The 26976-nt window shown below is 41.7% G+C and overlaps 1 protein-coding gene and 2 long non-coding RNA genes across 5 annotated transcripts in view; 2 read left to right on the plus strand and 1 right to left on the minus strand.

The window, feature by feature from the left end:
• Window positions 1-2016, plus strand: part of LOC124998142 — a 4200-nt gene extending 2184 nt beyond the window's left edge. The window contains exons 2-3 of the long non-coding RNA XR_007111028.1: window positions 521-628; window positions 1909-2016. This is a non-coding gene — a long non-coding RNA (uncharacterized LOC124998142). The remainder of the gene's footprint in view (window positions 1-520; window positions 629-1908) is intronic.
• Window positions 1-4297, minus strand: part of col1a1a (collagen, type I, alpha 1a) — an 18412-nt gene extending 14115 nt beyond the window's left edge. For 2 of the 3 annotated variants that reach the window (XM_047572331.1, XM_047572329.1), the window contains exons 1-5: window positions 4044-4296; window positions 1944-2135; window positions 1697-1716; window positions 1443-1478; window positions 254-346 (exon numbers count right to left, since the gene is read on the minus strand). In XM_047572331.1, coding sequence (XP_047428287.1) covers window positions 254-346; window positions 1443-1478; window positions 1697-1716; window positions 1944-2135; window positions 4044-4125 — 423 coding nt within the window. In that variant the 5' untranslated portion in view covers window positions 4126-4296. Of the gene's footprint in view, window positions 1-253; window positions 347-1442; window positions 1479-1696; window positions 1717-1943; window positions 2136-4043 lie in introns of all 3 variants that reach the window. The other variant, XM_047572330.1, reaches the window with a different exon arrangement.
• Window positions 2040-24958, plus strand: LOC124998141. Its single transcript, XR_007111027.1, has 3 exons — window positions 2040-2161; window positions 6969-9054; window positions 24869-24958. It is a non-coding gene; the product is annotated as an uncharacterized LOC124998141 (long non-coding RNA).
• Window positions 24959-26976: the final 2018 nt, after the last annotated feature.

Raw genomic sequence — 26976 nt, forward strand, 5'->3', positions numbered from 1 at the left:
CCATTTCAATGCATTTGACTAAAGCATGAGAACATCTAGTCTGACTAACAAATACAAGATGTCATGAGTAGTGGGATGTGAGTTCAGGGAAGCTGAGAGGAACAAATTAGAGCATTTTAGCAGTTTTTCATGTTTTCCATGGCAACATGTTTGCATCCTTGTCTCTGGTTGTGATTGACTCATAACTGATAAGTTCTGACCTGAACAACAAGTCAAAATTAAGAAGTTTAATTAAAACAAATCCACTACTTACTCCACCGAGGCCGGGAGGTCCAGGGGGGCCGGGAGGTCCGGGCAGACCAGGCTGGCCAGGGAGACCATCGTTACCAGGGGGACCAGGAAGACCCTGAAGGTGGAGGAAGACATGGTCAGACTCAAGAGTCAGAAGAAAACAACTAGACTAGATCTGATGCCCATCACCAAAAAAACAGCAACCAACAAATCGCACTATAACTCACAATTACGTCATCAGAACAGATCTCTGTGTTTATAATTTAGCTTCCTGTTTATGTCTATGCAGGATCAGTGAATGGAAGGGGCAGTAATGGCGGCGAAGGTGCCATTAAATGTCCTGGGACTGACCATGTGACCAGAAGGTGGTAATGTGATACCAGGAAACTAGAAGTGGGTGAGTAGAGTCCTAAACCTAAAGCGACCTGTTCATCAGCATCACCAGGAAAATAAATACACAGAATAAATTCTCCATGATAAATAACCACCATTAAAGTAAATATTACTGAGGACTGACTAAGGTTTGGATTCAACTTGTGAATGAGTCACAGATGTCCCTTCAGCTAGCTGGCTTCAGAACAATCTAATGCAACTAAATAGTCCAGTGAGCGATATGAATTTAATCTAAGACTGATTCATTAAGCAATTCCTACAACTCTGCAATGAGCCTCCTTTGGTTTTTCATAATAAGAGCATTTATTAACAGACACCATGTTCCAACTGCCTTAAAATATTTTATGCTATAAGATTTACTCCAAATCTTTGATACTTTGTTTGATTTTCAGTGAGAAACTCACATTTTAACCAGATGTCACTGTTTAATTTCATGTATTCTATTCTCAGTACATATCAGTGCAATATCAAGGAGCTACACAGTGTGGAAACTTTACACTTATACTTCTGTTTTCTGAAACCTTTGCCTCTTTCATACAGTTTCTATGCAAAATCCAACACCAAAAGCTGCGCTTAATATGACATACTCAAAAAAGCAGTAATCAAGAAGGCCCTAGGGCTTTTAGGGTTTCTGACAAAAGCATTACAGCCCCATTTCCTGATCTGCCTGAATTAAAACACATGTAGACACGCAGTATAACTTCCTCGGCTCCAACATAAACACGGAACGATCGCTGTGCCAAAACACTCGAACACACCGCAAAACCTAAGCTACACAGACGAGCGGAGCGAGGGAGGAAGAGAAAGTGCTGACTTACCCTGTCTCCCTTGGGTCCGCGCTCTCCCTTGGGTCCCTGCGGATGAAATAAGGAAAAAGAAGAAGGCCGTGTCATTGCAGAGGCTCCGCTGGGTCATATCGGAATGCGTGATAATCATCTAAATAATTCGTTATAGCTTATCTTGTAGAGTAAAAATAACAAGCAGTAACCAAGATTAGCATCAAGCACAACGCATATATTGTGTATGAAGGAACTGAAATATATATGTAAAAAATAAATAAATCTATATTTACCTCAACCTGAGAATCATAAGCTGCAAAGAGAAAGAAAGACACAATAAGGATCAAAAATCTGTCTCAGTTAAAGAGTATAGATCTTTAAAGTGATTTAATTATGACTCAATAACATTTAATTTGAGGATAATATGTGCGTGGATGGAGGGATGTACATGTGTCTTTGTGGGGTTGGGGGAGATGTGCATGAATGTTTGTTCTTTCTCTAAAAGAAGATGAAATGGATCAAAACAGAAGGAGACGGTACCGTCGTCGGGGCAGACGGGGCAGCACTCGTCGTGGGGGATGACGGGGTTTGGGCAGTCTGTCGTGTCCTCGCAGATGACCTCATCGCACATCACTGTGCCGCTGTCGCATACACAGATCTGGCATGGCTCCGGTTTCCACACATCCCTGTCAGCAAACACCTGGCCGTCCAAGGTGCAGCTACCGCCCGTGCCTGTGGGAGGCGACACAGAGAGACAGGTGAGTCACCTGAGCACACGAGCGTCTCCGTGCAGCGAATCCAAATGATACATGTTTTGAAAGTAGAAGTAGCAGAGAACAATCTTAATATAACTTAAATATTTTTCAAAAATGTTATTTATATATTTTAATATTTGTGATTTATTCAATGCTATATTTTTGTTGGAAAAAACGCTTAAAATGTGTAAAAAAAAAAATAAAAAAAAATCGTTAATAAAACCTCCAGAAACACAGTCGTTCACGGAAGTCATAAATACATCAACCTGGAGAGCATTAGTATTTGAAACGAATTTCAGGTGATCTGTGACCTCGGAATTAAAAAAAGAAAAGGTCAAAGGTGACAGAGAGGGCACCGGCGCGCTGCCTCTGGGTCAGGTCGCACCATCGTTACGCACGGAAAGACGCTGATTACGCGCAGAGAAAAAGAGACTCCCGGTGATTTGATCTCACTTCAAGCTGCAGGCCAGAGTCACTTTTTCCGTTCTGATCTACATCACTGCTGCTGCTGCTCTTGCTGGTATGAATTTCTCAGCAAAACCTAAACCAAAGTGGGGCTCCTTTTAGAGGGCTTATAAATCTCCTAGCGTGCCAAAGTGCTGAGCTCAGAGGGGAAAAGCAGCAGCAGCAGCAGCAGCAGAGCTGCAGACTGTCGGCTTGGCAACAGCTGGTGGAAACACTCCACATGTGTTTGCAATTAGAAGCAACAAAAAAAAAATGAGTGGAAAGACGTAGAGGAGGAGGAGGAGAAGGAGGAGGAAAAAGTTGGCGTGGGGGACGTGGCGGCCATAAGTGTCTGCAGGTGTCGAGAGCAGCCTCTGGGTGGCGCTGTTGGACCACTCAAAGGGCCAAAGCACATCTGCTTCAGATAGACAAGCAGAAAGGCAGCTGAGTCCTTTCCAGACAAGAGGAACATCTGGAAAAATGGAATTTTGCTGTTTTTGGTTCCTGTTTCCAGAGCTGAGGGTTTCTTTGTCTCCTTAGAAGAAGAAGACAAACCAAACAGAGGTAGTTGTCTCTGAGACTGCTCCATAACCACCTTCAAACACACTCAAGCTTTTTAAAAGCCCCTAAAAGATCTTAACGTGGATGCTGTCTCAGGCTGTGGAGGTCAGAAGTTTCCAGCAGACAAGACTACGCCTGCTGCTCACCTCTCTGCTGTCTCACTGTGTGACTCTTCATATATCACCTGTCCAACTCAGCACTTGGCCCCAGGCTACAAATTACCCTGCCACATCAGTCAGGCCTGTGATAGGCTTCACCACACTGAGATGTGTCTACTGTAAGCCATTTCTCCAAAAGTGGGCAATTTACTGGCTTTTCAAATCTGCAACTTGTCTTTGGGTTATAGTTAAAGGGTGTCAAATTGGTAAAATGCCCAAATAGAGGACCTGAACTTCTTCTTCTTTTTTTTTTTTTTTTGGATGGGTCAAATCTCATCTCGTCCCGGCTGGAAAAACCTCAACTAGAGGAGAGTATGGAAAACTTGCAGCAACTCGCTCTGCATGCACGCATGATGGGGTGGTGGTGGGGGTTGACAGACTTATACAAACACAAGGACAGACCTAGGCCTCCTTGAGATGCCCAATGCATTACGCACGCCCAGGGTTGTCTAAACTGCCGCTACACAGCGGCACTATCCATCTGTCTGCCTGTATCTATCTAAATCTATGGAACCAAAGGAGCACAACGCATGAAAGTTCTTATTTCTAGTTCAAACTTTTTTTCCTTTCTCTCCTCCTCTGCCTAAGACACCAGCAGCCGTCCCGCCACGTAGAGAAGAAAAATCCATTTTCAAAACCCAGTGGAGGTAAAAAAAAAAAAAAAAAGAAAAATAAGAAAAAAAAAGGCTCGAGAAGCTCCAGTAAACAGTGATGAGACTTACGGTCGTCCTCGCCCTGCGCCCTGACCAGGAGCACTGCTGCGCCGAGCAGCAGCGCCAGCCGCAAATCCACAAAGCTGAACATGTCTAGATGCCACTAGACATGTAGACTCTTTGAGGCAAGAGAGGAAAAAAAGTTGGGGATGTTTTTTCTTTCTGCTACACTCCACTCATACACGGGTGTTTGGGGCAGGGTCCGCTCGTCGGTTCACAATCCTCCTGACCCCAGCAGAAAACTCCCTACTGCCTACACTCACTTTCCACCAGGGTTTTTATATGGGTGCCTGAAGAACTGGGAGGTACTGGGGACTGGACTGGCTGGGGGGGGTTGGAGGAGGAGGAGGAGTGGGGGGGGCGCACCCTCATTACCCCGCTGCCGCTGCTCACGTTTAGGGAAGACAAGAATGGACGCCTCCTTCAAAGAAAAAAAAAAAGGAAGAGAGAAAAAACAGAGGTCCCTCCTTCCATAATTCCACAGCAGAAGGGTTGGAGTTTGGATCAGAGGAAAGAGGAGGAGGTGAAGGGGGGTGAAGTAAGCAGGAGGAAACTTGATCCATAGGAGCATCAGAGGGTCGGAGGAGAATCTCCTCCTCCAGCAGCCTCGGGTTTAATCCACATTTTATTTCTAGTTGTGGTCTACTTCCTGATTCACTTTGATTTCAGCTGAAGTAGACTGTCTGCATTCAGCTCAGGCTCGTGGTTCTAATTTTCTAGTCTAGTACTTCTAAATGGTCCTAGGTGTCATCAGGTCCTGGTTGCAGATTTGCCACAGTTTGGTTTTCCAACGTGTTTGTTGCTGTCAGAGTGTTAACGTGGCCCCAGCGCTGCTGCAGGCTCTACAGTCCTTTAGGTTGTTAGGTTGTAGGTTTAGCTTAGTTTTTGTTTCCGTTGCTAATTCAGCGCCGATTAAAGTGGATGGTTCACGGCTGGAGACTCACCTGGAGACGCACATGGTTTTTATTTGTGCAGGGAGACAAAACCCATTTATTCACCTATTTTAATACTCATCAATATTTTCTGCTTTGCTTTCTTACATCGTGAGGAAAAAAAAACATTAGTTTTCTTGCTGCACAGACTGGATCACAGTCTTGGTTCACGGACTCAATCAAGCTGCATTATGGGACATGCAGGATCCGGCATTGTCCGAACTTTGTCTCATGTGTCTCATGCAGATGTTTTGGACACAACTTTGATCTCAATCAGCGACCCATTGAAAGTGAACATCTGTAAGAGGTTGACACTGCTCTGTTTGTTCTGAGGATTCGTAGTCCACGATATCTCCGTCCTACACGACCCACGATGCAACTGAGATCCCAGTGTGTGTTAAGCTAATAGCAGCTAATGCAGCTGTTAGCTTCTGGCCTCAAACAAAGATTAAGATGCTTCTAACCCGATATCTTGTTGAGGCAACATACTTGGCTGACTATTTGACTTAATGGGTGGAAGGAAAACTCAAGAAAATGTTTCCGTATTTAGTGTTTTTTATCAGTGGATTAACTAAGATCTAAGTGCCCTTCCAAGCATGACACCTCCACTTGGTTATCACAATAAGTCATATAAACGTGTCTGTGGATTATTGCAAGAAACTAGGGTTTCTTAAGGGAAGGCAAATATCAAGGGTACATTGAGAGGGGAAATTTGTGACTGCTGTCTTAATATTAGCTCCAAAAATCTGATCTGTCAAAAGCCGAGCTAAAGCAGGATTCGAGGTCCGTCCCAGCTGGATGTTGGAAGGTGGGGTAGCTTCAGGAACTCTTTCACCTCCACATCTTTCTGAACTCAAATAGAAGATTCTTGTGTTGGGCTTATGGTCCTCCCCCAAACACAAAAGTGCAAAACCATATTTAAATACCAGCTACAATAGAGGAGAAGTTTGTGATGCCATTTAAAAAAAATGGAACGATCTTGGGAAGACTCAAGGGAGACATTGCAGCGTCGCTTTTGGGTTGTACCATAAACTGCCGGGACACAAATTAGTGATGGAAATTTGAACCCGAAACTGCGTGTTTCTGCTTATTGAAGAATCTTAGTGCAAAACTACAAATTCCAAAAGCCGGTTCTCTGAGTTAATAGCGTTTACCAGATTCATCCACGTACGTGACCAGACTAAGGATTCAAAAAAGGCTTTGGCCTTCCCGTTGACCTTATCCTGGAGGCATTTCAGTCAGTGGAAACTTTAAATTAGACACATGGATTAACGTGATAAACTTAGATTGCTAAAACCTGTAGTTCATCTATGGACTACTATAGAGTTTTGAGAATGCTACCGTTCAGCTGGATTTAACCGAAGCGCATTAAAATAATATAGATAGATAAGTAAATGGATACCTGGCTGAGGGAAGCAGCTGACTGTAAAAAAAAAATACTTATGAGCGAACCAGATGTTAGCATCTTTTTAGTGAGCGGCTGCAGCGACCTGAAACTGCCTCTGTTTTGAAATACCTGCACAATTGTGGGGTTTGCAGACACTATGATTGTTATTGGCTCTAAATAATAAAAGCCCTTTTTTTTGTCAGGGGCATTTTTCCCCTCCCCAGTCCAAATAAAGGTTTATATGGGTGATTCTCTAGTGCCCTCCCACCACCACCACCACAGCAGGCTATGTGCAGCGCCGGCCCGGCTGCAGGTGAGCTGTAATTAAGCAGAAAGCAGACATTATGGAGCAGATGAGCTGCAGGGAGACGCACAGCAGCAGCTTTCTGCCATCTGATCCACCAGCAGCAGACACGTTGCACAGTCTGAAGCTGGCCAAGGAAGCCTCTAATTCACTCCTCCTCTCTCTCTCTCTCTCTCTCTCTCTCTCTCTCCCTCTCTTTCTCTCTCTCTCTCCCTCTCTCTCTCTGTTTCACACACACACACACTCACTCTGCAGATACCTTCACATTATCCATGTGTCTGCCTGTTCTTTTTTTTTTTTTTTTTTTACAGGGAAGAGGATGGAATGCAATCTGTCTTTCAGGAAGAAAGAGAGGCAGAAAAGAACAAGAAAGGGAGGAAAGCGCCACCTCATCATTCCCCAGTTCGGCTTCCAGCTCCTATTGGATCTTCGGGGCGTCACAAACTCACACATTCACACACACAGCTTTTTTTTTCTTTCTTTTTTTTTTTTTGTCTTTTTCCAATGATTCTGATGAAAAAAACATATATCGCCCTCATTTCAGCAGCTCACCTCAAAATCTCAACTTGACGACTTCTAAAAGCAACACATTCAGGTTTTTTTCCCCCATATTTTGACATAAAGGTAAAAGTGCATTTTCAAACACATTTGTGTCATGCATTGCGGTAGAATCGTGACATAGGCCTTTACAGTTGGGTCATTGCTAAAGCAATTTAAGTTGCAACAAAAGTCTAGCAAATAAGTTGCAGAGACCAGAAGTTGTTTAGCTTTGCTTAGCACAAACAACTGTTACAACAACTTTGACTTTATTTAGAATTAGATTTATATGTTATTTAGTTAAGTGTGCACATGCAGGAAGGTGGTGATGCTTAATGTTCCCATGTCGTTGAGCTAAGCTAAGCTAAGCTTATCTTGTTCTGGTACCTTGATATGTACCAATAGCCATCAAACTGGCATCAAGGGAGGTCAAAAAGAAGGGAAGAGACAGGAAGCCAGAGGGAAGTAATAGTTAGTGATGGCACAGCATTTTTCTTAACAAGCTAGCTAAACTACTAGCTAAATTTTTTTTTTACCTTTTCAATACAAGAACACAAATATTAAAAAACTACATTTTATTGATTCACTTCTTGAACATGCGTTTTAACAACAAAGCGTGCAAGTAAACAAGATCAGTCTGCCAAACACGAATTACAGAAGCGTGGAGGCAGCCACTGCATCTTGTTTCTGAACGCAGTATTTAAAGATTAAAACTTCACATTCTATGATGTTTGGAATGAACCGACAGTGAATGCATCCGAGACCTTACGCAAAACTGAACTTAGAAGAGATGTAATTGTAGGTTTTACAGATTAAAACAGTTAGAATTATAGATATGCCGTGGAGCTTTCTTTTAAGAGCTCAGTCGCATACGCTCTCAACTCGCACCAAAAAGGTCATGCTGGTCGTGATTCCGCACAATAAACTGCATATTTCTCCTTTGTGTTGTTTTCACTGATCTCATGATTGAGCCATTTTCCTCCAAAACATAATGTGACCCAAATTAAAGAGTACATGTACATTTTCTTTCTTTACTCTAAAAATGTATATAATGGCTTTGATTGCACACAAGTACATACTACCAGACATTGCATGCATGCATCAGAGAGTAATTAGTTGTATAGAAATTGGCTGGTGCAGACTTTCAAGGGGTGTAACTTTGGCATGTTGAAGGGTCAGGTTGGTACAAATGTAGAAACACTCCATACATATAAGTAGGATTTAATTAAAGCACAGTCGTGCTTGCAAAGTCATATAGGAATAAAGACTGAGTGATCTCTCAGTTCCAATCTATAATTTCCAACATTTCCCTGCCAGAGCAGAGCTGGAGAAAAACAAATGGAAATGTTTGAGATTCCTGCACAGGAGGAAGAAGGGATTGAAATGATATTAATTATCCCTAAAGGGGTCAGATGGGAGGCAAAGAGACACTGAGGTAAAGCTGTTATTTAATAGTAGGGAAACTCATTAAGATCCAGTTAAAGATCAGACTCCTGGCCAATAAGCTTTGGGCAATGAAATTATCTTACATCTAAATCAGGTGGGTTATTAAAAGGCAAGCGACAGTGAGCGATCTGAGCAAAAAATGTGATTTAACACACCGTGAATAGTGCATAGATTGAATAGGTGAGTTGTCCATTGAATGTGGGACATGTTTAAATAATACTTTTTCACCTGAGCCACTGAAAATAAGACTTCTTGCTACAGCGCATGGTGCTAGAAGAGTACATCTAGGATCTCACTATATGCTGATGATATGCTGGTGTGTATGGATCGCCTTTCAACATCTGTTTCCCTTTGTTCCACAGAAAATGTTTGATTGTGTGAAGAAGTTAACCTTTGCCTCCTCTTTCAAGCAGTGTGAGTAACTCAACTTTAATTTTCAATATGTATGATCACAATTATATCCTACAGTGTCTCATTCCTTCCTTTAGTTCTCTCAAACAAAGAAAAGCTGTGCTGTTGGTAGTATGAGTTCCTTTCTGGTCACCAGACTGTATTCAATAAACCTTAGTTATATTTGTAACTCTCACTCCTTAAGCCGAAAGGCAAAGCTTTCATATTACTACTCGATCTACGTTCCAACCCTCACCTATGGTCATGAACTTTGGGTAATGGCTGAAAGAACAAGATCACAGATACAAGCGGTCGAAATGAGTTTCCCATGCGAGGTGGCTGGGAGATAGGGTAAGGAGCTCGGACACTCGGGAGGAGGAACTGCTGATACTCCATGTTCAGAGGAGTCAGTTGAGGTGGTTTGGGCATCTGGGAAGGCTGCCTTCTGGACGCCTCCCGTTAGAGGTGTTCTGGGCATGCCCCACCAGAACTAGACTTCGGGTTCACCCTAGGACACAATGAAGGGATTATTTTCCCGTCTGGCCTGGGAGCGCCTGGGGATTTGCCCCCGGGACTTGGACCCGGATAAGCGGAAGATGACAGCAACGACGACTCCTTCACCATAGTCCTAGCTGAGATAACCTATTGACCCAAAGTGGAAATTTGGCTACCGAAAGGAGATCTTCAAACTCTTGTCAAAAGCTTGAACCCCAAGCACTTGACACGTCTTCTGTAGGTATCTATATTAAAACTCAGTATGCTGCCGAATATTAAAACTACAATCCATCACTTCACCACAAGGTGAGCTTTTATTTATTTGTATCACAGTAAATCAAGAAATACTGAACATTGAGGAACTTAACAGGAAATAGGCATGCACCTGACTTCAAACTGTTACTGGAGATTGCTGCCAAACATAATGTCGTTGTAACTTGTGTGCAATGCCCATTAAAGTTCTCCTTTTTTTTTTTTTTATCAATTCTACTTTTAGCCACTGCGGTATCAAGCCATATGGAGACTATGAAAAGAACCACTGAAAGTTGTAAACTGTAGCTGAGTCTGTTACAGTTTTCAGTCAGTTTCCAGCGTTTTAAATATTCATTTTTCATTCTGGGCAATAAATGGAGATGAAACTTATCCTTCTTCAAGAAAGCTTCTGATTTACACATAATATGCATTGTATGTGAATAAATACAGTACATATACCGAAAGCAGTGTGCAAGTGCAGAAAAAAATATATATATTCATGTCATTTATCAAATTAAGGGATTTATTCATGAAGAACTGTCCACATCATTCTGTCCTTATTCTGCAACGCAAGCACAAACTGAAGAGACGGAAAGGAAATTTTGGCTGGGTGTCTTTGAGAAGACGAAGAGTCAAATTCTTTTTCATGGAAAATCTCTTGAAAAGTACCTGAGTGGGCAGCGATTTTCAGTCTGACAGACTGCTCCACGTTTTCAAGTAATTTTCCTCACATGTATCATAATAGGTGAACGACTCAGGCTTTATTTTTGCAGCATCTCTTAAGATAAGCTTTAAAAAAATAAAAAAATCTTACAGAACCCATGATACATAATGAACACAGACTATAGTGTGTGTGTCGTGTAACCACTGGCCGACTTATGCCGTCCAGATATCCAGTATTTATAGGAGCAGTGCAACATATATTTGTCATCTTTACTAGCATATTTTAGTAAAGAGATAAATGGAGGCAGAAGACGTTATCTTAATATTTTTATGCAAAACTGATAATAATAATATATATTTAAAAGGCAGAGTTTAATATACCACACATATAGTAGGAAGGGGGTCCCCACTTAATATCTCCATCAGTTTGGGGTCCTCGGTCCACAGAACTGTTCGTTATAAAACTGCATTATGTTAAAGGAATAAGTCATACAACACATGAAACTTGACCTTTGACTCCCATCCCCAAACCCACTGCTTTTGTGAGCGTGTTCAGAAATTACAGTGATTGACTTGGGAGATTCTTTGAATATTTTCTCACCCCAACACAGCGTCCTGTCTGTTCCAGACAAATGGACAAATGACAACCTTGATGCTCCCCGAGAAGCTGTAAGTCGAACGTGTTTTCTCCTCAGGCCTCATATTACTGGAACAACTGCTGTTGTCATTAGCGGTGTTTGTGTTTCTGTACTATTACCGTTACCGCTGACAGACAGATAAGTGACTGTGGCTGAATGCCATAAGTAAAGCGCTTCAAGAAGACTTTTTCACCTGCTGGGTTTCATGGAGTGGTTAGAAAATGATTTGCGTTAGCAGCTAAAACAATTTGTTCGTTAATTATTGAGATGTACCCAATAATTATTGGTAAGTTCTTGCAATTGTGATAATGGTTCTTTGACTTTGAAAGAACCAAACTCTCACCTGGAACTTTTGTGTTGGTCAGCTTTAACCTTTACTTCAGGTGATGAGTGATTAAAAGAGTCCCTTGGTTATTTCCTCTTTATTTTTTTTATTTTTTACATACTGAAACAATTTGGCAGTCAGATACCTGGTTGGACCATCCGAAGTTACACGTTGCAGTTTTAGAGACACTGTTAAGGTTACCCAACAGAAGCACGAGTTGAAGAGGAAAAAAGATCAGTTAATAAAAGCTTAATTGCGAGGGGATCTGTGCAAACGTAGATCATCTGCAAGATAGTCTAATCTTGAAGAGGCTCAAAAACCTTCTGCACGGTCACCGAAAATAAGATCTAATGCTATTGTTTGTTTTGAAATCATTCCTAAATATGATAGATGATCATCTAAACCCTGATCAAAACCCTGCATGAGAGGAAGATTTGTTTTACACTGGAGGCTGAAAGTTCATGGCTCACGTCTCAGTTCTTCTAGGCGAACGTCCAATAGGCTCAGATGACAGTAGCCCGATAAAAGTTCAGGATAGAAGTAGAAAGTCTAACCTGTGCAGAATCATATCTTTGTATGTGTCTTTCACAGCCATGAATCCTTTCGAAAGCTTATTATGTAATTTCAGAGATCCTAGGACATGCTTCAGTATTCCACCACTGTTTATCTTTTTACAAAATAAGTGGTTATTGTTGAGGAGCAGAGAGTAATAACAGTAATCTAATGAGATACGCTGCAGGATTATGATGTACAGTGATATGGATTTTTTACACACTGCAAACAACTTCTAGAGACACAGCTTATTGTCTTGGTTTTCAACCACAGGTAATAAAAGTTAGTTAAGTTAGTGACCATTTAGTGAACAAGGTACTCTAAATAGCTGCACAGTTTACAACTTTCAGCATCTCAACAAGTGGTGTAGACCAAAACTGAGCTAAAAGAATTTCACTGTAGTGCATTTACAGAACATTGTTTCCATTATAAACTGCTTGATGTTTAAATATACAGACTGCCAAAGACTACCTTCAGTTTGTAATTAAAAATTATGTTGTTCAAAACACTAATATGAAAATGGAGCAAATAGCGAAGATTTAAGAAGAAAACCTTGACTAAACTTTTAATTTAGAATATGCATGTGTAAAAATAAGTAATTAGCCATTATAGTAATTATAATAATTATAGATGTATATGCAATATTGGTTAATGTTTTGCATTAAATGCAGCTAATAGAGGTGATTTAGGCTGACTTAAAGATGCAGAACATGACTGTGATGATGATTTGGTGCTTGTGGGTGACAACAGGGGTGACTCAGCAGGTAGAGAGGTTAGCAGTTCAATCCCTGGAATGTACCACACGCCAAAGTATCCTTGCGCAAGACACTGAACACACTATCTGTGACTGTAAATCTCTTTGACTACCAACAGGTAGAAAAGTGCTATTTAAAAGCAAGACAATTTACCATTACCAATAGACAATAGTTTGCAATTACCAAGCTAACAAATGCTAGATGAGGTGAATGCTAACAGACGAATGCTAACATGAGAGAACCTGACTGCAGATGTGTCAATACTAATGCAACGTAACGGGATCAAACTCCACTTGCCAAAAGTTACTTGCTGCCTCCACAACCCAGTTAAAGTAAAAAAAATCTATACAACACAAATAATAATCCAGTTAAGTCGTGTTTCGTCCAATCAGAACCTACGTCAAGCTTTTCACCCTGACTCCTGAACATCACTCAGTCCAGCTTTTTGAATACAAATAACTTGGAAAGTATTAAAAAAAAATAGCGTTATTTGTCCCTTTCTGAATACCGTATTCGGGTTCGGCTCCACCATTGATTGAGACCCGAAGTGGAGCCGCAGCTATAGCGTAGCTATAGCGTAGCACGTTTCCTCTTTAGTTTTTCCGGCTGCTTCTCCATCTTTGCCGTTTTCATATTGATCGTTGAGGATCAATAAAGTTGGACCACATCGAGGACAGGATAACTGACGAGGTTCAGAGGTACGAACATTTGCGTGACTTGACTTCAAGTCGCCATTGTTGAAAGCGGAGCAGGAAGTAGAAATGTCCTGAGTGCTTTAAATGAGCCTTAAGAGCCTTTAAAGCTGTGTTTCATGAAGATAATCTCAGTCTTCTGGAAGGTATGTAGCACTAGGTTTTTTGTCAGTGCAGTCATGCATTTCCTAGAACTGTGATCATTAACTTACTTGTGTATGATTTTGTCGAACAAAGTTGCAATCAGAAGACAAGGTCTAGCTCCTTGACATTGACTGCAAATATTTTGAATGGGGTTATCAATATAAAATACAAAAAATGAAAATGGGAGTTCAGATGTTTTGCCCAAAACTACACCTATAATTAGCATCTTGCTACTGAACAGACATATAGTACGCGTTTGACTGATGGGCTGTTGTCAGTCCAGGTGTTTACGCCACTTGCTTTCTGCTGCTTGTCATTCAGCAGAGACAGGTTAGGGGAGTGTTCAGAGTTAGGCGGTGGTGGTGGTGGTGGGGTCTTAAACCTTCATTTTGTGTTCCTCCCAGCTGTTTCCCCCCTAGAAGTGGGGCTCTTCCTCACTTTAGCTCTCGATTGCATCGTTAAAAACCAGATCGTGTGGAGACGCAGAGGCGGGAGGGGGGGAATTGCAGAGGGGAGATGCGGAGGGACGGTAGCAGGAGAGGATGAATGGAAGAAATGGATGGGAAGAAGAGTCGGTTGTTCTCAATAAATCATTGCGTGGAAATGTTTGAACAGGAAACAGAATTTTTACGAGGATGTCTGACAACCTCCACCACCGATGTGATTGGTTGGATGATGTGATCAGTTGTGGAATTTAACATATTTGTGCTTCTTTTTATTTTTTTCCCCAAAATAGTACTACATTTAGAGCTTTCAGTATAGCATGCCCGAAGAACTAAATGTTCCTCAAAATCCGTGCAGCTCACAAAACAACACAATTAACACTCTCAAATTAGTTCCCGCTTGGCTCCGGGTCCCACACTGGCTCAACTTGAGAAGAAGTCAAACTGGCTTGTCCCTCCTTCAGCCATTTAAAACCCCTCATATACAAATATTTTTATCTCAGCAGTCTGGATCCAAGACTTTGAATATAGTGTAGAACATGTAGAGCATATGTGTGTGTTTGGTGTGTGTGAATGGGTACTGGAGGGTTTAGCTTGACTAACTCCTTTTGTACTTTTCCCTTTGTGTTCAAACCTCTGATATATTCAGATTGTATTTAGCTTCCTTCCTTTTGGTAAACCCATAAAAAGGTCATGGCACTAAACTAACCTTAAATCAACCTTAATTGGAGGCGAATATGAAAGAATACATATATTTTTACATATTATTGTTCTTATTGAAATCTCCAATGCATAGATATACACCGTTCAGACATGACATAAAGACCACCTTCCTAATATTGTGTAGGTCTCATTGTTTAGAGTGGGCTTTCTGTGGGTGACCTGTGGTATCTGGAAACAGAACATAGTAAGTGGGAGGGGCTTTGGGTCCTGTACTTTGAGGGGAGGGGCTTCTGTGGATGGATCATCCCACAGATGCTTGATCAGTTTGGGATCCAGAGAATCTGGAGGCCAGGTCAACATCTTGTGGTGTTCTTCATGTTTTGTTTTTTTTTTAGTCGTTCCCAAACTGTTTTTGGCTGCTGCCATCAAGGAGTGTCATTGCTATGTGGTGGAGGTGTCTGGTCTGGTCTAGGTGGGTGCTACATGTCTAAGTGACATCCACAAAGAATGAATGCCAGGTCCAAAGGTTTCCCTGCAGAACATTGAGTTGTCACAAGACGGTCAAAATTATTCACTTCCTCCGTTAGTGGTCATAATGTTATGCCTGATCAGTGTACAATAAAGTCAATGGTTTCTCAGCTGACAAAGGAAGGTTGAACTGATGGAGGAGGAAGAGGAGAAGAAAGAGGAGGATGAAAAACCAAAAGTGAGATGAGAGTTCAAACTTCAAGAAGAAAAAAGATGGAAAGCAAAGGCAGCAAGAAACGTGGGTTTGGAGGCAGTGAGTTGTCCAAACAGACTGAAATAGAAGCGGTGATTACTCCCCGTTCTGCTGCTGCTGCTGCTGTGACTGCTGACTGGCTGACTGGCTGACTGACTGACTGACTGTTTCTCTTTCGGTCTGACTGCCTTCAGTGCCGTGTTCATAATGCGCTGTGGTCAGTTAGCCGAGACACAGACTGCAGGGTGGAGCTGCTTCGGCTGAAACCACACACACATACACACACACACACAGTTGTGAGTCCTCTTGATCTCAGCTGAAGTCAAAGTGCAGCCAGGACGCTGCAACAAGCAAATGCGAGCAAGACCACTAAACACACACGAGGCTGGAGGAGCTTCGGCCCCAGAGCAGTAGCCTGTTGTCACCTTGGCTAATACCGTAGCATCCCTTGATGGAATATGGGATTATAAATCGGTCAAACTACACATTACTTGTCTTCCTCTTCAGTTCTGGTAAACACCTTGTGAGATTCATGAGCTCCAACATGTATTTAAATTCCTAGGGAAGGGCACATCAGACTTGTCGAACCCTAAGAACCTGGTAAATCTCTCAAGAGGTTTACCAATTTTAAACATGGCGTCACTTCCTGGTCCCCGTGGTGTGAATGTGCTTCAAAATGCAAGTGACGTACTACTCTCTAGAGCTTTGGTCCGCACTACAACAGGCCTATCATTGACTCTGTAGCACCAGTGTGCGACATATCCTACTTATACTTTATACATAGTTTCTAATTACTGGGGAGCGATGTGAAAGAGGATGTCTGGTTAGTCAGAGGTCGACAGTGTAGGATCATGCAGTACCTTTCGTGAGAATAAAGCAGACAGCAGACGCAATGCAGAAGACGGTACACATCACGTCACTGTAAACCGTTAAAGTGAGTTTAATGGAAGCAGATTTCACTTTGACCAAACTAAATGGAGCATCAGTGTGTTGGATTAAGCAGCATTTACCTGTACAGTAGCAGCCGCTTTGATGTTGCTCTGCTGTCGACTTTGCACTTCCTCTCAGGCTGTAAAAACCTGAACGCACAGCTGTCTGTCATCACACACAGCAAGACAGCTTGTCTCTGTGCATGTGTGTTTGTGTGTGTGTGTGTGTGTGTGTGTGTGTGTGTGTGTGTGTGTATGTGCGTGTGTGTGTGTGAGAGGATGAAAAGCTTAGCCTACCTACTGCTTTCTCATTACTGCCTTAATAATAGTTAACATGCATGTGTGTGTGTGTTTGTAACTCTTTACGAACGGAAGCTATTGGAGGTTTGAAGTTTACGCTACTGGCAAAGACGAGAGAAGACAGGGTTTTAGGGTTTTATGTGTGTGTGCAGGGGCCTCCTGCTAATAGTGATTTACTGCATGTGTGTGTGTGTGTGTGTTTGGTAGGAACGGGAGGTTAACACCTAACAATCATGTGTTTCACCTGGATGCGTGAGCGTGTCAGGAACTGACCTGCATTGTCGGTCCTCATGCGTGACTGCACAGAACCCTCTAAATTTGCTGTGCAAGCCTGTATGGACACATCAAATATCAATACCCTTGTCCATGATGAACGTATGACAAAAGAATATGAAAGTAACCGGGTAAAGTCACGCCTGTGTTCTAAAAAATAAATGAAGTTACAGCCGGCAGTCTATTCGCTTTAGCTTAGCTTACTGTGTTCACGTGAAGAGTCCATATTAGCAGCGCCCTCTTGTGGTATTCGCAACAGAATAGTTCAATAAGAGTTGTGTTTACGAGCTGTAACATTTTTGCTGTAATTTTTCAGAAATGATGGAAGTAAATGGCAATTTCAATTTTGTCATATTGTAATTTGTAATTTTATAATGTGTTCATTATACCTTTACATTTCCCTACATGATGCTACCTAGTCTTTAGCTTGCCAGCTAGGCTAAACCTAGGCGACTTCTAGGTGGTAATGTTGCATTCTTGATCAACGTTAGAGCATGAGTGCCAGTGTGTGTAGATGATTATCAGTGTCGTAACCTCAGGTTCACACGTTCCATTTGAAGGAAGCAACATGTGTAGTCAAATATAGTGGAGCGTAGCAATGAGACTGAACCGAGACGGCTAACCAGTATAATTAGCGGACAGACATAGTAAATTTTAACTTGTTTTGGGACGTAAAGGTTTTTATTTTTGACTCATTAATGCTCATGAAAATGAATTGGTTTCTTTAAAGCCTGGTTTTCATCAGTCACTATTGGCATACCAAAGACTATACAGTTAACATGCATTACAGATGACCCTTGCTAACAAAGCTAGCTAGAAACTACTGAAGACGTAGTATTGCTATGATAATAGTACATGGCCTTACTAGTCATTTAACGTCAGTGTTTAAAGCTGAGCTAATGATGTTTTTTTGTGTGACCAATGAGATTGCCGCTACATTGTTAAATAGTTCAGGTTAACATAATGTTTTGGTACTTTATAGTATGGTGGCCCTGAAGATCAAAACACGACATTTCAGAAAACATAACGACATTAAAGAGACCACAATGACATTACAGAAAACATGATATTTCAGAAAACACGATATTTAAGAAAACACAAGGACATTTCAGAATATGGAAATGTTGTTGTATTTTCTGTAATGTTGTGTTTCTTGTAATGTTGCGTTTTCTGAAAAGTCGTTGTGTTTTGACCTTCAAGCCCACCATATTGTAGTGATAAAAACTACTTTAATTTCGGTCCTAGGGTTCTCAGTCTTCCCTGCTCCACCTTCTCATCACTTTTGACACCCAAAAAAACAAGATCTTGTCACAAATGTCTAGAAATGGAGACATTTTTTAATGTTAATTCAAAGGTTCAGTGATTATTTTTATTATTTATTATATAGTATGTGACACTTATGTTTATGTTTTTATTTATTTAAAAAGGATGTTGCACATTAATCAACTTCATAGTAAATGTGCCGGTGTTAGACAGCTGGCTAATTTTCAACTGTAGTCCTTTTGGTAAAATCGAAACAAAAAGAGTGATTCATCACTAAAAACCAGGCATTAGCCATTAGGCTAGTTCGAAACTAAAACAAATACAACAGCCACAACAAAAGATGACAATGGGAACAACATACACGCTATGAAGCAGATGCAGATGATGATATTTTGTCCTTCAGAACTCAGTCCTTCAGGTGGAGACTAGATGTATTGTAAGAGGTGCAGTTTCTTATGTCACTAGGTATTGTATTCCATACTTTAGAAGCAGAAAAGTACAGTTGACTAAAGGCACTAGATCTAGGAGGGATTACACAGTCCCCTCTGAGGGCTGACCTTGTTACTTTGCAGCTGGAATCTTTCTGCTTTACAAAGTAGTGGTGGTGATGCTTTACCTTTTATGATTTAAAAAAGTGAGCACAGTGAGGATAGAGTTTGCGCTTTCTGTCCAGCACCTTGAGCGCTTGCTTGTGTTTTTGTGCATGCCTGCGGGGCCAGGCCGTCAACTCTCTATTGCCACCTGGTTTTTCAGGCCCACCTTTTAATGGAACTGCAGCTCAAAAAGAGTCAGAAAAGGTTTAAAGAACATTATAAAGGCATTTCCTGGGGCGAGAGGGATAAAGAGGCAGAGAGAGAGGCAGCGTGGAGAGGAAGAACGTCTCCCTCTTTCTTTCTTTCTTTGCTAGATAATTGAAGGCTTCGGTTTTTGGAAGCAAAAGAGGAACGAGAGAGAGAAAGAGGCAGAGAGAGGGAAGCCACGTCCACATGTATGACTCATTCGCCCTCCCTCGTCTTCTTCTCTTACTCTTCCTCTGTGTTACTGTCCCACTCTCTCTCTGTCAATGAGGTCAATCTGAACTCAGCGCAGCAGCAACTTTCCCTAAAAAAAAAAAAAAAAAAGCTGCTACTTTTTAGTTGAGTATAATAACTCTTAAATGGAATAAGAATTGCATATACATTATCTACATTACTGGCAGCTCTGATTTTAGTAGCTTTATTGCGGGTAGCAGTAAAAGTCAAGCACTGATTACACAAACAAACAGGCTCCAGCTCACAAACAGACACACACATATCGTGAGTTTTTGATGTGTTGCCAAGGTAAACTCAGACAGTCCTGAGGAGCATGTCTGGCATCTACATGTATGCGTGTGCGGCAAATGCTTCCTGCTGCCTCGCTAACCACAAGAAATAACGAAAATCACAACACGGAAAAAGTGGCCAAACTCTCAGAAAGCTAAATGACAGCCCTGAGGCTGCCTTCACGTTGAATTTAGAAGCAAGTAGCTACTATGTGAGAGTCATGCCCCATCTTCACTGTAAAATGTGCATTTGTTGGGTTAAGCTGCTTCGGTTTCCCTCCCTCTTGGCAAATGCTAATGAGGATATTCCGACTCAAACTCAAAACAACTGTGTTCCTCCTCTTACTAATTGTGTCTGGCTCGAAAATATGAAGGGAAAGAAAAAGTGTGCAACTGCTTAACAAGAATATGTAATGAGTGTTCATTTTTGCTGGGCTGTCTGCAGGGGCTACGTCACACATGTGCTGTATCCAGTTTCTGAATTTATGAAAAAAGAAGAAGAAAAGTTTCAAATTCCTGTTACATGTTCCATGTTTAAAAACCTGATTCATACATGTGTGTGATGATTTGTGGATAACTTCCAGTGTTCTCAAGTACATTTTTCAATGCACATGCCAACGAGATTTGGAACGTGTCTGATATGTGAAACTATATGTACCTCAAGTTTATAGAGCTAATACAGGCTACTTAGTTCTTTGAGAAGAAACTATTTTGAAAATACATGACTTGAAGCAATTGAACACAGCTCATAATATTATGCACTGTAATTAATGCATGCTGTGATCTTGACCTATCCTGTAGCTTGAAAAACCACAAAAACCAACAGTAGTAACATTGTGGAAAGCAAGCATGAGTTAAAGTGCGAGCAGCCACAAAAAAAAAAAGAGAAAAAAGGTCATGACAAGCTATTTGCAAAACAGATAAGTCTACTAAGTAAAATTGCTTTCTGTCTGCATAGACTTTTTGGTATTTGCTTGTGGACTGGATAAGATCTATGAGGACTAGGGGTGGGCGTGTATAACTTTAAAATAACCGGTTCCAACTGGTTCATTTCAGTGACATCATTAGCCTTCGTGCTTATCGATCCCCCTTATCGATACTTTTTGTGCCGAATCTTTAGGTCCCTATCCAGATGGTGCCAGTAATGCACCTTAAAGGTGTTTGGTAACTGTCATAAAAAGAAAGAAGAAGAAGAATCTTTATGTCGAAGTGGGTTATCCACATTACATGACGACTACAAAGGTGCGATGGTGGAGAGACTGAAACTTTCCAAAGTTTAGCTTCACTTCTCCAGAAGGAACTGTAACAGCGCAATGTGCAAACTTGTGCAGCAACACCATCACCAGCAACATGCTGAAGCATTTGTCGACGACGCACCGCATTAAATACCAAAAGTGCCATGTGTTCGACAATCAAACGAGTGCAGCTATCGATAAGTCTCAGCTAGTAAGGATCCAGTGAGGATCCAGTGACCAATTTCCTATTTGTTTTTTTACACAAGCTCCTATCTCTTGTTTAGAAATTCAGTAAAGTGTCAATAAAATCTTTGCTCATTCCTAATGAGGACTGACCCATTGTCCCATTTGAGGAACTACAGTTTGTGGCTTAATTTTTCAGACTTCTACTTCAAGGTCTTTGCCATTGCCTCATTTACAAGGTAACTTCCATTTGCTAAATATTCATATCCAAGTGTGTATTTAAACACACGTCTAATGTGGCACGTCTAATATTTAATCAATTCAAATAAAGTAACTTTGCAGCAAAGGTAAAGTGAAACCCACATCATCTCCTTCCATGTGTTTGATGCCGCTCATGTTCTGAAAACCTACAGAGTGAATTGTGTGTCTGTGAGAGATGCTGTAGGCTCTTTTCAAAAAGCAAACCACAGTCAGACAGGGAGACAGGCAGCGTCTGCTTCACAGGCTCGACGTCAGCAGAAGGAAGGCCCTCCAGTCACGAGTGACATCACTCATTAGGAGCCAATCGCGCGGTCGCAGTAAACATTACCAATGTTTAGTTTAGTTCGTCTGGCACGTCGGCCTCGGCCGCGGAAGCAGCCGTACAAATGGAGGTTTCCATGCATGGAGGGATGCAGGAGAGGACAATTAAAGAAGCAGAAGGGTTGGAAGACATAGCATGATGGGGATGGAGAAGTCCTGCAGGCAGAGGATGGGTTGGATTTAGAAGCGGGGCAGAGGAGGAAGCCAGCTGAGGGTGAACAAATGGAAAAGGAGGCCGAGGAGTGACTCAGTGCAGCCAGGAAGAGAGAGAGAGAGAAGAATGTTCAGCACACTTTATGTCTCTCTGTCGCTCTTACTTTCTCTGTTTCCCAACATGCAAAGAGTATCAAACCCATCCCCCCTTCCCCTGACACACACACACACACACAACGCAGACAGACTGAGGATGGAAACTATGAGCATTGCGCTGCTGCCAGACTGCTGAGAGAAATCATCAACACGAGGAAAAATATCCAGAAATCCTGTGACTCAGGCCGTTCTATTCAGTTTTATTCTATTCTCTGTCTGATATGGATCTTCTTCTGTTGACTTTAAATGAAGATTGCTTGAGAATGGGATGATTTATTTAGAACTGGCTCTACTATATACACATTCTGACCATCTTCCTAATAGTGCGTAGGTCTCCCTTGTAAGTGGACATGTTCTGAGGGCGTCCTGTGGTATCTGGCAACAGGATGTTGTTAGTAGAGTGGTCTTTTGACATCTGGTGGGTTGAAGATCATCCCACAGATACTTGATCAGGCTTGGATCTAGTTAATCTGGAGGACAGGTCAACACCTTGTGCTGGAGGGGTGGGAGGGTTCCTGGTTTGTTCTAGGTGGGTGGTACATGTCTAAGGAACATCTACACAAATACCAAAGGAGGTCCAAAATTTTCCCAGAAGATGGTCAATGTTATTTACTTCTCCTGTGAGCGGTCATAATGTTGTGGCTGGTCACCTCATTTGGAAAATCTTAGAACTGAGCTCGACATAAACATAGTGAGTTCCACTGGGACACATATATACTCCTCAGACTCTGGCCTCTAAGCTAAGCTAGACGAACCTAAGATAACCTGCTGTGGGTTGTAGCTTAAAGTTCACCCTAGCCCCTGAGGGTGTCATCAAGTGTGTCATCCATATAACTCCTGCCAAGGAAGTTAATGAGCATATTTTGCAGATCATCAAACAATTACTTGAACTGATTTGTCTTTTTTCCCCTCACGTGCCCTCTCACTACTCATTATAATATCCACAATAACTCCTGTATGAATGTTTTCTTGATCAGTAAACGGGTTCAGAATTGCAAAAACAGTAAAATAAAATACAGACCTTCACTTTCAATGAATGCCGCTGGCTAAATCAGAGGTTCGAGCTCTTTATGATTAAAGCTCATACACCATCTATACGTAAGCAAACCTGGGTATGCACCCAAGACGTGCCCGGACAAACTCGACTACATATGCACCACGCCCCACCCCTGGGTACAGACACTTATCTCGGCATGACGATAATGATAACTTGGTGTTAATTGGTTTGAAATACCGGCTTGCAATCACAATCTCACAGTCTGCTGCTTCTGCTTCTGCCCTCCAGGATCGAATTCACAGTCACTACTATATCAATCACCGTCTGTCCTTTGGTGATGCTGTCTTTTGAGATGCTCCCAGTTATGCCTCTGAATGGGAGGATTTTTAAAGATTTTTTAAATCACGTTCATCCTAAGAAGCAACTGGGATGAGAGGTCGAACCTCTTCGAGAAACCCAACAACCTGGACCTTGAAATCAAAGCATCTGCCACCATTTATAAAGTCCCTTTCAAAAACATAACTAAATATAAAATAGGAGCTAAGTTTTCCTTTTTTTTTTTTTAGGATGGTCTCAGTGGCAGAAGGTATGTCAGACGTAACTGTCCCTAGCAATGTCTTCCAGGTCCCACTGAGGGATCCCAAGACAAGATGAGATATTCAATCCATCCAGCGAATTATGGGTCCACCTGCTCCCACCTGGGCGTCCCCTGGTACACTTAGATAGGGAAGGCACCCTAAGCCCTCCACAGGCCCCTTCCAGTGCAAAGGACCAGTGGCGTAACTTGTCACCATGTGTCTAAAGCTAAGCCCAGGATCAAAGGCAGAACAACTGCAAATGAAAAGTGTTCAGTAAGGAGAGATCAAGTAGATGAAGAAGAAAGAACATTCATTGAGTGACATTCATTGCGGTTAGACTCCGAGAGCGACGGTATCATAGAACAAAACCTCAGACCCCTGTGAGTCTAGACGCCAGTGATGGAGAAGAAGAAGAAGAAATTATCTGGTGACTGAAGAAGACCTGACTGATTTATGGAGTACAATACAGTGAAAACTCCCTTAAAGTTGTAGACAAAGCCGTATTTATTCCCAATGTGGCAAAATACATCATTAAAAAATGTTTCTGACATTCCTCGGCTGTCGCTGCAGCTAGTTGCTACGTTTCCATTCCCCCTAGAAATGCACAAAACCTAAATATTGCAATAAAAAAAAGAAGGTAATGTAAACGCCTACATTTCGAAAACCCTCTCAAATATCTAAAGCTAAAACACTTTTATGCTCTCATGAGGTGGTCTTTCAGACGTATGGATGTAAAAGTTTAAGGCAAAAGTGCAACGGAAACACTTTTTTCGCATTTCACTGGAGATGGTGCAGGGGGTCATGTGACTAGTTCATTTGAAGGCCTCACAGTGAAGTCTGGTGTGACGAGAAGTCAAGAGAATTATGGGATATTACGAGATGAGACTTGATTCGTAAAACACCTTTGAATGGAAATTTCAGAAATATTTTGCAAAAAATATTGTAATGAAAACACAGATGAAGTTGACTCTACTGAGCAGAGTTGGTCACTTTATTCCACTTGGTAGAGGGAACACAACCTGAAATTAAGGAAACACATATGATGCAGACAATGTTGCTTTCAGCGTCACTCCTGACAGCGACTCAACACTGTGTTTGTGCATGTGTGTGCGTTAATGACGTGTCATAACCTCCTGCTGCCCACCATTTCCTGTGCAGTAAATCCGTAGCCTCCAGTCTTACACACACCTGTGCCAATCACCTCGGCCGTGGCGCGTTCAGGCACCATTTGCATGTGTTTAAAGATGCAACCCTGCTGTGCTCTGGGTGGGAGATTAGATGTGACGTAAAAGCCACCAAACTAAAACCCGCACCATGGTAACAAAGTAAAAGTGTTTTTTGCAGCAATCAGTCTATCATCATCAAGTGATCAAATAAATCAAATAAATGTAAAGTAATGATGAATGAGACTAGTAAGTAAGGTTTGATTGGGTTATCCTTTGAGAAAGACCACCTGCTTATTACCTACAACATTTAAATGGCATCTGTCAGGAGTGATTGGGCTCCTGGTTTTCAGTCATTTCTCTCTCTTTTTTAAACGTTCTAGGTGGAAAGAAAGTCTTCACTCCAAAAACGAGGAATGCCAAAAGGCACACTTGAACATTCCTGACATGGAGCACAAAGACGAACTGGGAAAATAGGAAGGGAACAATAAGGCACAGGTGAGACACATCAGTGTACTTTGAGTTGGCGACCTACAAAATAAAACAGGAAATGCTCAAAACACAAACAGTTAAATATGACGAGATGCTGCAATGCACATGGGACTAGTGATGTGTGGATTGATCCTGAAATGTCGATACTTCCGATACCAAGTCTTTATGCTCTGAAATCGATGCCCACATCAAAATATCGATATTTCCAATAGTTCAGTCAATCGAGATAACGTAGGAACAACACAACAAACCTTGTGAAACAGCTCAGGTTAAAGCACAACACAGAAACGAGGAGGACATTAGAAGAGAGCAGAGTGTCAGAGTTAAGATACAAGATATCATTTTATAGTAGTTCTTTATAGTTAAACAACAATTCGTTTTAATGGTCTTATTATTTTTTCTTTAGTCTTTGAAACAGCATTTTCACATATTTTGTATGATTGTGTCTTCTGTTTGGTTGTTCTATTAGCTCAACTATATGGTAAATTCGGCCACTATCTCAATATACTATTGGGTTTAAAATAAGTAAATAAATTACTCTGATATCTTGTGTTATTTATGAAGCTATGATTTGAAATACTCTACTTTTTTTTAGGTTTACCAGACACATTAGGGTGTTTTTACACAAAGTATCGGTACTGGATTGGTATCGCCGATACCAGCCTGAATTTTACTCAGTGTCGGATCAGAAAGGAAATCAGTGGTATCAAACACCACCACATGGGCCTTCTTTCTCACTTTGTTTTGATACTGTGTCTCACCTGGTGGTGGCTTTTAGCTTTTATTAACAGGTTTAACAGGTTTCAAAGTGTAAATGTTCGTCTCCTCCTTCATTCATGTTTGCGTGTACCCTCTGCTGGGTCCTGCAAACTCAGTGTGTCCTGCCAGGACTCTAAAGGTGCTAATGATTTAGGATTGTTTTCAGACGTGCGATCTAAACACCGTAATCTACAGAGTGGGAGTGGGTGGCGTTACGCCGTTGCCTACATTCAGATCCAGTACCTCCTCCTTGGTCCGATGCCCTGTAGCTCCGTTAGCTCATGTTTGTTCGCTGGCCGCTGGCCAAACCCACAGCCCAGGAAGAGGAAGAGACAGAGAAGTATTTATCCAAACTACTACTGCGGTTACACACCTACTCTACCTGCCCAAACAAACAGTGATTAGGAGATCACACTCACACACAGACACATGTCCATGTGACAGTCTGTTTGGTTTACATGACCAATGTTGACAAGTCTGTGATTATAATAATAATAATGTAACTAGTAAAAGTGTACATTTTAGTTTAGATAATGCTGTGATGTCGGACTAAATACAACCTTTTGGATGTTGTAGTATTATTATTTTATTGTGTTTCTGATATATCTTTTTCTTCCCTGAGTGGATTCTGTGCTTCATTAGTTGGCCTCCCTTAGCCGGCACAACACAACACCGCCTTTGATTTTGTTTTGTTTTTTCCAAATATGTTCTTTGTCCCACATCTGGAAGTATTCAGGGGAGCGTTGCCACGGTTACGGTGGGGAGATGGACACAGAGTGTAAATCCACCTCTGTCCCCTGACTTCAGGATGAGAACGGCATGATGGGAAACGACTCCATGGTGGGACTAAAACAGCCAAATTATGTCATGAACGACAGTGTGTGTGTGTGTGTGTGTGTGTGTGTGTGTGTGTGTGTGTGTGTGTGTGTGTCAGCGCATGCGTATGCTTGTGCGTCTACTAAACTTAAGCAGACATCAGTCTGAGACGCGTTACTGCTCATCCTCTGGTAGAGGTCAAAGGTCGGGGGTGGTAAAGTGTTGGTGGTGGTGGAGCAGTTGCTCCGTCTGACACAGTAAAATCTTTACCAGCTGCCCCAGCTCCACTCTCAGGACACGACTATTAATTCCTCGGTGTTAGTTTTATCACCGCTTAAGTGCCAGACGCTTGGAGCTTTCTGCATTAGCCCTCGTCTGAGCATGAAATATTTTAAAAACACTTATTTCTGTTAGAAAACATACT

This window comes from Mugil cephalus, chromosome 20 (genome assembly GCF_022458985.1).
Source record: "Mugil cephalus isolate CIBA_MC_2020 chromosome 20, CIBA_Mcephalus_1.1, whole genome shotgun sequence".
In the NCBI taxonomy this organism is placed as follows: domain Eukaryota; kingdom Metazoa; phylum Chordata; class Actinopteri; order Mugiliformes; family Mugilidae; genus Mugil; species Mugil cephalus.